This window comes from Haliotis rufescens, unplaced genomic scaffold (assembly GCF_023055435.1).
Source record: "Haliotis rufescens isolate VD_foot unplaced genomic scaffold, xgHalRufe1.0.p SCAF_11, whole genome shotgun sequence".
Taxonomy (NCBI): Eukaryota; Metazoa; Mollusca; class Gastropoda; order Lepetellida; family Haliotidae; genus Haliotis; species Haliotis rufescens.
In genome coordinates this window covers 42,165,194-42,180,870 of record NW_025963791.1, presented here as the reverse complement: position 1 = coordinate 42,180,870, position 15,677 = coordinate 42,165,194, and the positions used below count along the sequence as shown (strand labels likewise).

Below are 15,677 nucleotides of genomic sequence, written 5' to 3'. Positions count from 1 at the left end.
AAACACTGTTTCAACGTGTATGTATCAGAGGACCATTGTCAGCACGATACCTGTGCTCATGGGTTTCAGTAAAGTGGTAAACGTCTGAGACCTGCATCACTTTGGGCTTTCCTCCCACATTAAGCTGACACGCCGCGTAACTAGAATACTGTTATAAGCGGAGTTAAACCCAACTCACTCACTCACTTACAGTACAGCATCAGATCAAGAAGTGGGGGCCTCCCTGTGGCAGTCTCCTTTGGCAAGACGCTTTCAGAAATTGCCTGTATTTGAGATTAGTGAAATATTCTAGACATTCATAATACACACCAAACAACAAACCATTGTGTTTGGGTTAGACAGGCACTAAGCTAGCTCTGAGTGTTGACCCATTTTGCTAACACATTTCACTGACCCCAAAGTAGTGTCAAAAAACTAATATGTGATGCAGATGAACAAATGAACAACCAAGATACCCTTTTTTCCAAAAGGGTATTTGCAAATTTGCGGGCATTGGTTCCCTACAAATTTTGTATGTCTCCCAGGACGAAGGCTAGCAATCCTTGAAAAGTTTCATAACCACATGTCCACCTCTCGCTCAGGGTACAACTATCATAGTTGAGGGCAAAACTATACTTTATTACCCTACACATGGGGGTAGAGCAAACTTTATTTCTTAAATCCAGTTGAGTTAAACAGAATAATACAACTTCAAACACATACATATTAATTAATACCATGCAACAGCTTACCTTTAGAATTCCACGTCACAATGCCTTGTGACGTAATTTGTGCAACATACACCAGTGAAACAATGCCCTGTGATATCAGCCAGCAACAAGGTTGCTGAGGTTATCAAGTGTGCATTAGCTCCTCTCTGGGATCTATCGTCTCTACACGCAGTGTCATTGAATACGCCCAGCAATGTTGAGTGTTTTCAATATTTGTTTGTGAAACCTTATCCAGCAACATGAGGGTTTTCAATATTTGTTTGTGATTTATTTTTTTTCTGACAGTACGTAAGCATACGCTCTGGTATTAAACAGTGTCTCATTGCAGCTTATTGTTATTGAACGGGGTATCTTCTACGGGCGAGTAATAAATACATAGTTCATTATCTGTGTCCTTAGCAGGTCCTAAATATACTGAAACACTATGAAAACGTGTAGTGGAATTTGGGAAATAGAGTTTTCAGTGAACGGACAGAAAACAAAGAAATTGGTGTGTGGTAGTGAGGCCTGAAGGCATGCTACATTGCCATAATGTTGTCTGACTTTGAATCTTGATTCTCATTGTCATACCATACAAGCTTCCAATAACTTCTTACTTAGCAAGAGTCAAAATCCACCATGTGCTTCCAAAGTGTTTAAGTATATATGACTTTTAGAAGATATTTTTAGGCTATGTCAGGTGCATGGAGTGACTAGGGCTGCAACGATACAGGAAGGTCACGATTCAATACACATATCGATATTCTGGTCACGATACGATACGTATCTTGATACGCAAAGATAAAAAAAAACAAGACTTAAAGCATGTCAAGATTGAACCTTTCATGATTTTGGAAAAGTCAAAATTATTTTTTAATAAGACTACTGACGTTGTTAAGCTTCAAAGTGGAACTTTCTCTAACTTTCCTTCGAAACAATTCAAAGTTCAAACACCAGAAAATAATTAATGTACTCCACCAGTGATACAACTTCAAAGAATTTTGATGCAATGGTCGAAGAAATTGTATCTGAAATTATTGTTTTATCAGGAATAATATATTCCAATAGCGTGTTACTTCAGTTGCAGCTTTTACTAAATATATATATTTATAATTATAAGAACCACAAGTGTAGCATTTTGGTACTGGAGTTTGCTGTTGCAGAATATTTTTACGTATGGAACAATTTGACCAGGGACTTCCCTCGCTACATGTATTTGGATTGCGAAAACGTTATGTTGACATATATAAGCCAAATTACCACAAATAGGACTTTAAACGAGTCAAAGTATGGCATTTTTAATATATGTATCCATTCTTTAGCAACTAAAGTTTGTTTCAATGCGTCAAAAGCAGGAATCTGACCGTGGTTGCTGTATCTCTTCACACACGATTTCACCTAACGTAATGAAAACAATATTAAATGAAATTTTGAATAAAATTAATAAAATATATTGCTTTGTAAGCAATAGCTGATAACCCCTGAGCTTAATCGGCTCTGCTCGCCTTATTCTGTTTCTGCTCCATCAACCACACCACGGGTGTAGGCTTATCACATGGACAGACTGTTCTCTTGTTTGTAAACAAATGCACTCATTCTGGTCTAATGCTAGCCATTTGGTGTGCTTTACACATAGTTGTGCATAATTATATAGATATACTACTACTGCGACAGTGAGGTGCATGACAATATAGCTTTACACATTAATGTGACCGTACACATATCGCTAGCTCGTCGAAAGGCTTCCATAACAGTTTTTCATGTTTTGGGCTAATTTCCCACTGAAGTTAAACATTTCATGATGTATGTTTATTAAAATGTGTAGACTTGTAAAAAATGAAACACATGAATGGACTGTGTAAGATGTGACGATGTGACAGGTACTCAGCTGGACGCACAGAACCCTGGGTTGGAGAGTGATTGGCTTCATACGAGGCATATTTATATTGTAATTTGGGCTTTGATAAACACTGGCTTCTTATCCAATAAAGCTGACAGTCGGTATGTTAAACAATAGTCGTAAGTAAAACACACAAGCTCTTTTATTTGCCTCTATTAAAAACAAAGACTGAAGCCAGTTTACTCTGCATAACGCTTGGGTTGTTGGCTCTACTGCTTTGGTTTAAGAACTGAATCGGACATGTGACATCATACGTAAAAGTTATTTCATGCCTGATTTAGAAACACACAAAACCATCAACATACTGTTCCTTAAAGTGTGCCATTGGCAGTCTTATAAGGAATTTCAAACTATGGAACGTTAATATACATGTTCTCTGAAGTTTACATGTCTAGGTGGTAACCATCTTTGTAAAGTCATTTTGTATACCCAGGTTTTATACTTACCATAAAGTTTGGCATGACTTCTTGTTTTGCTGCTGTATTGGCTGAATACTATCTCATTGGTCTGGCTTTCATAATCACGACCCTACACTAACAGTGCAGTGTTGTGAACTGTTGTGCAGTGTAAATCTCCGACTGTTGTGGAGTGTCGTGTCCTGACTGTTGTGGAGCGTGGCTCCATCAGACTCTCCATGGTCACCTGGCTCAGTCTTGACAGTCACCCTTATCTCTCAGTCACTACCTGGTTGCTGGGAAGGGGGGAACATGAGGGTACTGGCTTATATATGGCTGTGTTGAAAGAGGGGGGTGGGGGCAGTAGGGGAGGAATAAACTTCTGGGGTGGAGTGGGGGGTGCCCTGCTATTGTGTGACAATCAATCACCACCTGCCAGGACAAGTTGATCGCAATGTTGATCTAGCAGGTGATAGCTTTGTTTAGAAAGCAATAGTCCTGTCACTGCCACTAACAACACCTACTTAAATGGTGAGACATTATCCCAGTTCTGATTGCAACTAAGTACCTGTAAGGAGCTACCCAGGGGGTATGTTTCTACATGTGAGTGGGTGTTGCTATGTGGGGTTCCAGTGAGCTCACCCTGCAGTAAGGTACCAGGGTACAGGACCTTGTTGTGTGCGCTATGTCTGGTGTGAAGAAGGAAGACGGGGGTCAGGAAGGGGCTGACCAGTCTAACCCCGGGGATCAGACAAATGCTGATGGTAGTGCTCGGGCTAAACTAGCACTGGTTGACAAGACAAAAAGGAAGGGCAAGAAAGCAGAGCGGGTGTTTGACTGGCCCAAGAAAAATTACTTTGAAGTTACACGACATGATTCAACAGATACAGAAAGAATGGTGATTTGTTTTAACACTAGTTGCTGTTGGCTAGCCCAGGTTTAGTTGTCACTTGTCTGTCCCCGAACCTACTAGTCCTGCTAATAGCATGTTGTGGATCAAAGTTACATCAGGCACACCGTGGTTGATAATGCATGACGGATCCAGAGGAGGGGTGCAGGGGGGGTGCGCACCAAAAAGGGTGCGCCCACCCCCTGCAACCCCCCTCTGGATCCGTAAATGTGCAACCCCCTTTTTCATACTCCTTACTTGTTAACTGCATCCTCAATATTATGTGCACCCTATTTTTTCAAAATTTTGCCTCTGTAGAGCCACATTATTTTGGTCTATAAGTCTAATTATAACTTTTGTCTCTTGTTACAGAAAAGCCTTGTGCATCGTGTGGTATACATTTCCAAACTACGAGATGAGGACATTGACAGAGTGGAAGCCGGCAGTGAGTATAGAGATTAACACACTGTGTCGTGTTGTGAGGTGGAGGGAATATATTCAGATAGTGTATTTGTATAATTACCTCATTCATAGTAGACTTTACATATTTAGAGAAAGTAAGGCTTTTGTTTGAAGCCATGCATCTTGAGCATGCATTTGAATAGTGTCTGATAACATATGCCTTGCTGGTATTTGTATTATAATCATAAAATCATTTCTTAAAAAGAAAAGTTAGAAATAGGAATGAAATGGTAATTACTGTTTGATTGTAAGTACCGGTAAGCCATTTGTAGCATTTTCAGTTACATATATCAAATTGTGTGGGTGGGTGTTTGTGTTATATCATTGTCAACACTACCTGATGCATGATTACCTCTATAGGTATGGAATTTTATATTTACACATTTCTTTGGAAATACCTGCCTCATGTAATGTTGTTGGTGTGGATATCAGAGGTCAGTGTTGTGTTGGAGGTGGTTGTGAAGCCTGCTGTGTTATGTACTGCAGTTACTGTTGCCCCTCTACTTGTACAGCCCCAGTGCTGCAAGCTGTCAGGGAATTGGTCACATCGGTATATGGTCTCTGGTCACATTTGCGAGTGGAGTTTTGGAAATGCAACAAACCATTTTAAAACACTTATCTCTTGTGAGTGAGGCAAAATCTTTAATTTATTTACAATCAGTTATATTAGCCATGTCTGTAATTATATTTGAGTTCAGTTAGAGACGTATGCACTTTTAGCGATTTTAATAGATCGTTCTAAGAGAAGTAACTCTAGTTTATTTCATCTTATCCAGTCTGGCAGTGTAGTTCACACTGTATGGATGAAAGGGTTCCCACAATCCCTTGTGTAGCAGACTTGTAAACATCGTGAATCCTGTCAATAGGAAAGGAATTTCAAAAGGAAAATGAATGATTGCATCATATTTTCAAGTTAACGTGACTGAAATTGATAAATCTATCACCTAGAAAAAAAATCAACAGTTGAGAATGTTCTATCATGTGTATTTATGGAATCATGGTTGCTAGAATTTGACTGTTTGCGATACCACAAATCTTAAGATACAATGTTTTGTGATCTATTGCTGGAAATAATGATTTTGTTAATGGCAGTCACAAGTTGAACCGAGAGAATATTAAAGCGCTTAGTGATTCTCACAGACATAGAAAGTGTAGAGACTACTATTTATGCCACAGACAAAAAACTGTCTTTATCTAACTTAGCTATTGTGCTACAATTTCATGCAGTAGACACCTAAACTGATGAGAAAAATGTGGATGAACTGAGGATTAAATTCAATACTGCATATTGTATTGGTAAATTAACATAATCTTTTATTCAGCACAATAATAGGTAAAGTTACATGCCAATATTAGCAGTGTGAATAGGCATGGCCACTTGAATTTCATTTTATCTAGTGATTTCATATACTTACTTAGTTATCAACAAGTAAGTAAAATAATTAACTTGGAGCCCTGCAGTTCTGAGACTTGGGAATTGTTGGATCTTAAGAAGCTGCCTTTATTAACGCCAAGGTCCGAAAGAAGTGTTTTCGAACTGAAAGTACATAGTGGTACATTAAGACTTTAAGGGCTTTGAGGAATTTAATGTTTGTGTGTGTCTGTCTGTCTGTCTGTCTGTCTGTCTGTCTGTTTGTGTCAGTCAGTGGGTGGTGGGTGTGGGCATTGGGATGCTTCTGTACTTGCAAGTAAATACAAGCACCTCTACCGGTAGTTGTATCATCTGTGATTTAATACTTTTTTTAAACATGAAATCGCAAAGTTTTACATATTTTTTGGAAGAAATCCACTTTTATCAACTCATGTTGATATATTTGATATCAGAAGACACTCGGGTGAGATTCTCTATTTATTTATCCTAAATTTATAACAGGCAGTATAGCACAGCTGTTGTAGACTGACAGAGTGATGGTATATGTTTCAGATTACTATGAGAGACAGCTGAAGAATCTTCAGAATGTCCACCAGAGTGTGTCGGTGACCGGACTCATGCTGATCTACATGAAACACATCGTACATGTGGTGGAGGTGAGCTACCTAGCACCCAGCACACCACAAACATACTCTTCCCACATCGTACATGTGGTGGAGGTGAGCTACCGAGCACACAGCACACCACAAACATACTCTTCCCACATACCTAGCACACCACAAACATACTCTTCCCACTTCGTACTTGTGGTGGAGGTGAGCTACCTAGCACACAGCACACCACAAACATACTCTTCCCACATCGTACATGTGGTGTAGGTGAGCTACCGAGCACACAGCACACCACAAACATACTCTTCCCACATCATACATGTGGTGGAGGTGAGCTACCTAGCACACAGCACACCACAAACATACTCTTCCCACATCGTAAATGTGGTGGAGGTGAGCTACCTAGCACACAGCACACCACAAACATACTCTTCCCACATCGTAAATGTGGTGGAGGTGAGCTAGCTAGCACACAGCACACCACAAACATACTCTTCCCACTTCGTACTTGTGGTGGAGGTGAGCTACCTAGCACACAGCACACCACAAACATACTCTTCCCACATCGTACATGTGGTGGAGGTGAGCTACCTAGCACACAGCACACCACAAACATACTCTTCCCACATCGTACATGTGGTGGAGGTGAGCTACCTAGCACACAGCACACCACAAACATACTCTTCCCACATCGTACATGTGGTGGAGGTGAGCTACCTAGCACACAGCACACCACAAACATACTCTTCCCACATCGTACATGTGGTGGAGGTGAGCTACCTAGCACACAGCACACCACAAACATACTCTTCCCACATCGTACATGTGGTGGAGGTGAGCTACCGAGCACACAGCACACCTCAAACATACTCTTCCCACATCGTACATGTGGTGGAGGTGAGCTACCGTGCACACAGCACACCACAAACATACTCTTCCCACATCGTACATGTGAGCTACCTAGCACCCAGCACACCACAAATATACTCTTCCCACATCGTACGTGTGGTGGAGGTGAGCTACCTAGCACCCAGCACACCACAAACATACTCTTCCCAGCTTCATACACAGCATATTGTCTCACGTTAATGACAGACAGCTGACAGGCAGTCTGTGTGCTGATGGTTATGGTAAAGATAAAAGAAATAATATTCTTGGTTCTCAGGCACCGCCCGCATCACCATAAAGTTTGTTGTTTATTTCCATGTTGTACCTTTTCTCCAACATACGACGTCATCAAGTTGCGAGCCCATGTTCGAATCTCCAGAAATGACGTCATGACAGAACAATGTTTTATCATGAAATAAACCCCTCTTGGTTCATTGTTCTTTGTGATTTATTTGTAGTTATCTTATATATGCTGTAATGTGACAGAAATGCTATTCCGAGTGCCGTAAGGTTTATTCAGGATGTGCTGATATCGGCTGTTGCAGACTTCCTCGGACATGCTGCTGGAGATAGTCAAGGACCTGCATTACAGTCAGACGTCAGACCAGGGTTTCATCTCCAAGGCCAAGATACTCGTTATCTCTCACGATATATCCTTTTCTTAGAAACCTGGTGATTAATACACCAGAACTGACACAAGGGATATGACAGTAGAAAATTCCACCCTGATCAATGACAACGGCATTGTGACATGGAATTGTTGAAGAATAGGATGATGTCACGGATGGCTTGTTGTGGAGAGTTTGCAGAGAAGGTCAATGATGTTGTCTTGTGTTTCATCCAGAATAAAGTTTTAGAGTAGAAAGACCTACGAGATAAACATACTGTGGTTTCAATGTAGAGACATGTTACAGCGATAGAATCTAACAGTTTTAGTCCACTAGTCCTTATAATGATAACATGTAGCAGAACCCCTGAGAAAGGGCAAATTTCTACTTGTACTTCTGATACCATAACTATTAGGCAGGTTGGTAAGCACTATCGAACTAGTGCTTATTTCAAAGGCTGCTGTTACCTGTAAAGAAAATGACACAAAAGTGAAGTTGGAACCACATGTTTTGTTCCCCAAATGTATTGCCACACATGCTAAGAATTTTCCCAGGAACCTACATTTGCCATACAGTCATCTACGTTCGCAGATATTATTTTGAAGTACCAACTAAGAAGTAATTTGTGATAATTATTTATTTCTGCCATTATGCAACTGTCAAATCGTCAGATATAATAAGAGCAGGGCTCGAAAATAGTAAAAAATCTTCTGTGCCCAAGGGCATGTGAGCTGATTTCAGGTGTGCCTTGTCTTTTTTACCCAATAACTATAACAAAAGGCAGCTAGTCCATCAGATCAAAATGTTTAATGTCATCAATGTTGTATAGTACAGAGAGGTCATCACATGAGATATTTCTCACTACTACACTTACAAATACTTACATGAAACGGACACCAAATTATAAACTTTTAACAACTGTGATTTTCCTTGTTTTGTCAAAACTGCACATTGAACACCTCATGCATTTAAATGTTCACTGGCTTGAACCTGTGTTTGAAGTTTGCTGGTTATGAAACCCCTTGAACCCTTTAAGAAATAAATAGTTTTCCATCTATTTTCAACTTGGCAAAATTTGCAAAAAAAATATTTTTTTATGCCAGTCATATATTAACCATGACATGTACTTTAGAAGTGGCCAGTTACTGGGAATACCTCTCGTTGATTTATTTTGGATAATTTTGACTTTGGTTCAGCTGTACTATCACATGTGTTAGTTGTGTCTGCATTCAATTTCCGCTTCTCAGGGATTTTATCAGTTTCTATGTTAGCAATAGCACTTGGTGATATGAGCTGTATTCTGTGCCCCTCGTCTGCCGAGGCGTTGTTACAAGTTACAGCAGTAGGCTTGATCATGAAGAAATAAGATGAAGTGGAGTTTTATCTTTTTGGTCTGTTCCAGTTTGACAAATTGCAATCATTTTCTAGTTTTTTCACACCAGTCAACATGAATAACCACTTCCGTTTGAAACACAACACCTTGATATTCCATCAATAGCGAAAGACACGTCATGTTCACATGTTTATCTTGACCATCTCCTCTGTAAGATACAGTCAATGGACTTCACCGAATAATGCTGAATGATTGCATGACAGGAAGTCGTTTAGCAATAGAGGAACATGCAACTAGCTGGGTAGAATCTTTAATTTCATAGTTTTATTTTGTTAAGACATGAAATAAAAAATCAGTGTAAGTACTTCAAGAAAATGACTGTGCCCATGAGGCACTGTATGTTTAAATCAAGCATGACATTTCTATCAGAATTAAGTTCTTTCCATGGTCATGATATATTATTTCTTTTTTAGTCACAATAATATAGTTTTCTCTTCTCATGGCATGGCCGCGTTTGTCTATTGGTATTGGAAGATGGTCATGTCACTGTGTTCTGATGATCGTGGAGAGGAAGTTGATGGCAGGAGTCAGGATGTCGGACTGTGACTGTATTGTGCAGTGGTGTATTCCTTAACGTTGCATCACATTCCCCAGCGCCTTTATCAGCAGTGGTCATTCCGGACACTGGACATTGAAGCTCACCGTCTCGAGGCTTTCGAGCCGTCAGAAACTACAGACAAACTCATCATAGATGTCCTCACACAGCTACTGAAACTGGGCAAGTTCATCAGCAAAACTCCCAAGGTTGGTGTAAAGATCGATCCATGTATCACTTGAGATTTCAGCTTTTCGTATAAATTTGTCAGTAGGACATAGGAAGCTCCAAAGCACTCATATTCAAACATTTTAACTCTTGTTGTGGAGATACTCAGTACCTCACAGTTTATGACATCTGTTCTTCAGGTATGTCATTATTTTGAAATTCAGATTTATGGGGGCAATGTTGGGTAGCATAGTGGTTTAAGCGTTTGCTCTTCACACCAAAGGCATTGGTTCTGAATGTTAAAATGAATAAATTTTGTTACTTTTGGCAATCTCAAGCAGGGGCAAGTAAGATATTGAAAGAGGGGGCCTGTCCCTTCTGGCCTCTGCTGGGAGTGATGGCTTCGCATTAACAGAAGGTGAATGAATGTATTAAGAATGAAACCAACTGTAAAACTTAGGATGTAGATATTGGCCAGAAAGTGACTCTCGTATTTTAGGATTTCAACAGTTTGTCCTAAAAAACAGAAAGGTGTAGCTATACTAGCTAATAGTGAGGTGACTATTGCAGTTGTGAGTTTTGAAATAACTGTCACAACACTGAATTACCAGAGTGAGTCGGGTCATCTTTCAAAACAAGTGTCGAAAAGCTGGAATATAGGAGTGATTCAGGTGCAAAGCTGGTCAATAAGCACATGGACTAAGCACAATTCTGGCTTTGTGTCGTGATGTAACATACCTTGTGTGGTTACATTATGACCATTATATTGAATGTCTGGCTTGTCAGACATGCTGCAGGCCAGCGGGCCCTTGTGTCGCTAAGGCTGTATCATGGGCAATAAGTGCCTGCACTAGGACACCACTATAATCAACAACAATCTATACAGCGAACTGCAAATATGGTAAACTGACTTCTCCAAGAGACCTAATATCAATATTAGTATCAAACTAGCGAAACAAAAGCGAGCCTCATTTTGTGCCTCATTCAGAAGTGAATATAGAGCCGACCTAATCATCAGTCATTGTTGCTACAACTGAAGCGCTAGTCAAACAGGGAAACAGGACTCTGCAAATAAGAAACTATAAATATAACAAATCCGTTTCTCTGATCTCCTGGAGTCAGTTTTGGATTCCAGAAGTATTGTGTACAAGTCTGAAAGTAGGGTGCTTCAGCTCTTCATGTGATTGTGTCTTCTTTCAGCTCGGGCGGTGGAGTAACCTTGTGGTTAAAGCGTTTGCTCATCTCGCTGAATACCAGGGTTTGATTACCCACATGGGTACAATGTTTGTGATATTGCTGGAATATTGCTAAAAGTTGCGTAAAACCTTACCGGTACTCACTCACTCACTTACTTCTTTCAGCTCAATTTCAAGAACGCCATGGACTCTCTGCACCAGAATGTGCCTGAGTTTCTGCCACAGCAAGGTAATTAGTTCTGTGTGAGATGAATGAAAAGGGATTGAGGTTTTGTCCCCGAGATAACTTTTCATTGAACTCCATGTTGGAAGCTAACATGAACTCCTGAAGTTTTCAAAAGATACTTAAACCATTGTAAACAGGTGATCTAATACGATATTACAAAGAATGTTAATAGTAAGAGCATGCAGAGTGTACTCATAATATGGTCACTCCTGGTTATCTGCCCCTAGTGTCTTGGGTGACCTCCCTTGGAGTAGTGTTCCCTGGCTAGACAGCAGACATTGAACTTGCTGCTTATCAAGCTGACAGAACCTAGAATCCTGGAACTGTGAAAATAGATAATGAAAACATTTACAGTCATAGACAATGGTAGGTCTTGTACCATGTTGGTCCATGAGGACAGCTGACATTACCGAGCTAAGGCTTAAAAAATAAAAGAATTGGTTCTCAGGGAATGGCTTTTGAAAATATCGTGCAGGTGGTTTGGGCGGGATTTTTTGGTGGTGGGATGGGAGGATAGGGTGTTTAAACCAGAAAATGTCCAAATAGATAGTTGTGCAAATCAAATTTGGAAAGGGCCTCCCTACATTAATGTAATCCTTGATGAGTAAAATACTGGAATCAATATTTGACTACAGTTGGACTGGCAGTGTGTGCACAATACAAGCAAACAATGATATTTTATTTTTGCAATGCGAAAACGTTATTGTGAGCCCACAACACTGGAAGAAGCATGTCAACAAATCCTCTACTGAAGTACGCAAGTCACTCCTATTATTACACTATCTGACTATAAAAGAGTTCATTGTGTATCTGGACTTAAAGGGGCACTGATCTAACGGACTGGTTGTTGCCTTTGTTATTGTTTTTCCCCCGTGAGTACCCGGATGATACGCAACGCAACTGAGCGTGACCAGAGACTGGGGTACCGTCTGCAAGGACAGCTAAATAAACTTGGAGGCTGGAGGCAATATTTGTTTTACGCAATTTTGAACACTGATTGGTTAACTGTGATCTATAAAGATTTCGACAAAGGGCGCATGTTAATTCATTTCTTCAGCCTAAACAAACAGACAAAAAGAACAAGGGAGCTCATCGGATGTCGTCATTTGGAAATACCCCAGATGGTTATAGTTTAATACTAAAAACAGTATCCATGCAGTGAAAGCATTTTCGGATTTCGGCTTGCGTCGATAATACGATAACTACTCCCTTGTTGTCATCCACGTTTTCTCGTATAACTCTACACTTGTGTATTTGTCGTCATTCACTTGATGCTCAGTTAATGAATTTATTACAGGTACAATTAGTGGTAGCACCACTTATATTACCTGACAAAGGTTCCCATTTGGCATTTATTGTGTCTGGGGTAATTATTCAATCTAAATCCAGGTTTGAAGTGAGGTGAAATGTGTGTTATGTAATATGCACGTGGCAGCCCAGCAAGAGATGAATGATCAGTTGATTTACTTTGTAAATCAACGGATCGTTCCTAGTCATCGAAGGATTAACAGAAAATACGTTGATTGATTAATCACTGTTATCTTGCACAGTGGATATGTCAAGAGTGAGTGTTTACATGTCTAGGTTTACTAAAACAAAGGGAATACACTCATATCATGGCGCGAAGTGCCGATGTAAAAACAACATTCTTTGTTCAAAGGGTTAACTGATAATACGTTGATTGATTGATCATTGTTATCTATCACTCAATGGAATTTTTAGGAACCGTGGACGCTATGAAAATAGTTGTCACGTGGGCTTTCTCAGCTGACCATTGAGACTTGACACCTATGTAAAACACCTGAAACAATCCAAGCGATCAGTTGAGAAACGAACACGGGTTATAATATCCCGAAACGATATATATCTTTTAAAATATTTGATTGTTACTGAGACACGTGACATCGAATAAGTTTCTTTGTACAGCTGCAGACGAGTGGGATATTGTTCCTTGTTGTCGATATTCACGGATACATTCCTCGAACAAGGAAGCTGCCTAAAACTTATACACATAAATTTGGTAGGTTGTAATTATGATGTGTGCATTTTGTTTTCCTTCATTTGAACCGATTCGTTCTTGTTTCTCTACGTCTTGGTTGGGAAATTCTTCAATGCGCGATAGACGTTGTAGTCACAGGTCTTTTCCTTTGTAAGCGTGTATATATTACCGTCAATTTGTAAAATGTGATTCTCTCAGGCAATTTATAAAATGTGTAAATATTTCAGCCATTTTGACTAAAAAATCTGTCCAGATTGATCAAGACGATCAAAAGGGCCTACAAACATCACAACAGATTATTATGTAGGATTAAAAGCCAAACAACTTAGAAATGTACTTTTCAACGTTACATTTTCAGTCTCTTGGTGATGACATTAAACATCAACATATTTGGAATTCGTTGTCATAATAATACAGATGGAAATGTTTTTCAGTCACTTTGTAAAATAACTGAATATTTAGACGTTTAGAAATGTGTTACACATTTGACAGTAAAAAAATATACACACTATAAAAAAAGCATATGCTCAGGTGAAATATATACTTTGTGTTGCAAGTCAAAATAGTGTAAACGAAAATCGCAAAATTACCAAGCAAGTGACTTATCAAAACTTCGTCACCATTACCGATGCTACTCACAAAGATACCTACATTTCCTTATTATCTCGAAAACTGTATTTCATTTTGTTGATCAATGTGACCATACGCCCTTATTACTACCCATAAAAGTGACTAATGCGCTTACGAATGGCGCAACAGAGGTCGCGAACTAGTCTAGATTTCTGCTATACATCCGGGTACTCACTGGGAAAAAACAATAACAAAGGCAACAACCAGTCCCGGGGAATTGCGTTAGATCAGTGCCCCTTTAAGTTTGTAATCCATTATATTACTTTTATCCAAGATTTCATTCACTTCCTGGTACATTAGTTTCGACAAAATCGTGTATGAACTGATGGGCAAATCACATCAGGTCGCCATGGACTAGCCTTGCAACAAACATTTGTCATTAGAGATACAAAGTCTTCGGTCTTTCTATTAATTCCTATGGATTTTTTTGCCATATTGGCCATGACATTAAGTATTTTTTAACTTAAATCACCCATAGAGCAGGGAGAAAATGTGTGAACAGCTGATTGCTATTTCCGACTTATTATACAAGACAAATACACATGTAATCTTAACCTCTGCATTGTCCGGCATACAGGACACAAAAACCCTTGAATTTGTAACTCATCATGTCTTGTGATGTTTTATCATAAATTTCATGTTTTCAATGACCAAATTTGCAGCCAGCAAAACAAGTACACAATTTCCTATTGCAGCTATGACAATAACACTCAAGATGCACAATAGAACAGTGCACACTGCTAGGGTCGTGTGTTCGAGACGCGGAATATTTAAGGATTTTAAAACATTTTCTTTGAAAATGGAAATACAAACGAAACATGTGGCAGGGTTTGTGATGATGCGACGGTGCCTGAGAACAAAGACTATTTCTTTTTAAGCCTAACTACTTAGTGACCAGCATCTTTTGGAAAATGAGCATTATCTTTCACCACTGTCAGTATTCTACAATGGGACTGCTCTCCTGATGTTTCAGTGGTGTGATATGCTCAGGTTATTATTGTTGGGTGTTCTGTGTGTTCCTCATCATTGGCTACTTGTCACTATGTGACTGACTGTTGTTGTCACATGACTGACTGTTGTTGTCCTGCTGCAGCTGCAATCCACTACCTCCTGGAGGAGGATGACAACTGTATGCTGCTGCCCAGCGAGTACATCAACACCTACACCAAGCCCTTCGACACCGCACTGGACAGTGGTGAGTTGAAGCCCTCAGCAAGGAGGTATCAGACAAGTGCCATGTTTTTATAGAAGATATTTTGAAATTGCTGAGTATGGCATAAAATCTCAAACAAAACAACTGAATATGTAAACTGGTCATGATATGAAAGCTTCAAATCTCTGCACCTGAAACTTGTATTCTAATAATGAAACTCATAGTTTCTTTTATAACAAAGCACACGCCTTTCTAGTGTGATCTGTATTAAATTTCCTTTCACTGTCAAAGGCTACATGTGCATGTAAATAATAGACTTGGGAAAAATCACAACTCAGATGTTGTCCATAATGAACACTTCTCCTTTCAGACAAAGTGTGGCCTCTACCTACTCGTCTCTTCCCATACAACTGATTAGCGTAAGGACCAGTCCAGGACAAGGGAACCGACAGACTCAGCAGGGACATCTCTCACAGTAACATCTGCAGTCATCCAAAGGTTGACAGCCATGGATAACCATGTACATATGTATATTTACAAATAAACTTCTGTGATATCCATTA

General features: G+C 39.6%; 2 protein-coding genes across 3 annotated transcripts in view; one reads left to right on the top strand and one right to left on the bottom strand.

Annotated features, from left to right (window-relative positions):
- LOC124142265 (G patch domain and ankyrin repeat-containing protein 1-like) overlaps positions 1 to 3,263 on the bottom strand; it is an 18,456-nt gene extending 15,193 nt beyond the window's left edge. The window contains exon 1 of the mRNA XM_046510612.2: positions 3,036 to 3,263. Coding sequence (XP_046366568.2) covers positions 3,036 to 3,050 — 15 coding nt within the window. The 5' untranslated portion in view covers positions 3,051 to 3,263. The remainder of the gene's footprint in view (positions 1 to 3,035) is intronic.
- The window catches only part of LOC124142266 (testis-expressed protein 47-like), a 17,517-nt gene extending 1,840 nt beyond the window's left edge, over positions 1 to 15,677 (top strand). Inside the window, exons 1-8 of one of the 2 annotated variants that reach the window (XM_048392772.1) lie at positions 3,623 to 3,882; positions 4,246 to 4,318; positions 6,260 to 6,363; positions 7,752 to 7,856; positions 9,793 to 9,951; positions 11,272 to 11,335; positions 15,055 to 15,156; positions 15,485 to 15,677. In XM_048392772.1, coding sequence (XP_048248729.1) covers positions 3,670 to 3,882; positions 4,246 to 4,318; positions 6,260 to 6,363; positions 7,752 to 7,856; positions 9,793 to 9,951; positions 11,272 to 11,335; positions 15,055 to 15,156; positions 15,485 to 15,528 — 864 coding nt within the window. In that variant the 5' untranslated portion in view covers positions 3,623 to 3,669 and the 3' untranslated portion in view covers positions 15,529 to 15,677. Of the gene's footprint in view, positions 1 to 3,622; positions 3,883 to 4,245; positions 4,319 to 6,259; positions 6,364 to 7,751; positions 7,857 to 9,792; positions 9,952 to 11,271; positions 11,336 to 15,054; positions 15,157 to 15,484 lie in introns of those variants that run through there. The other variant, XM_048392773.1, reaches the window with a different exon arrangement.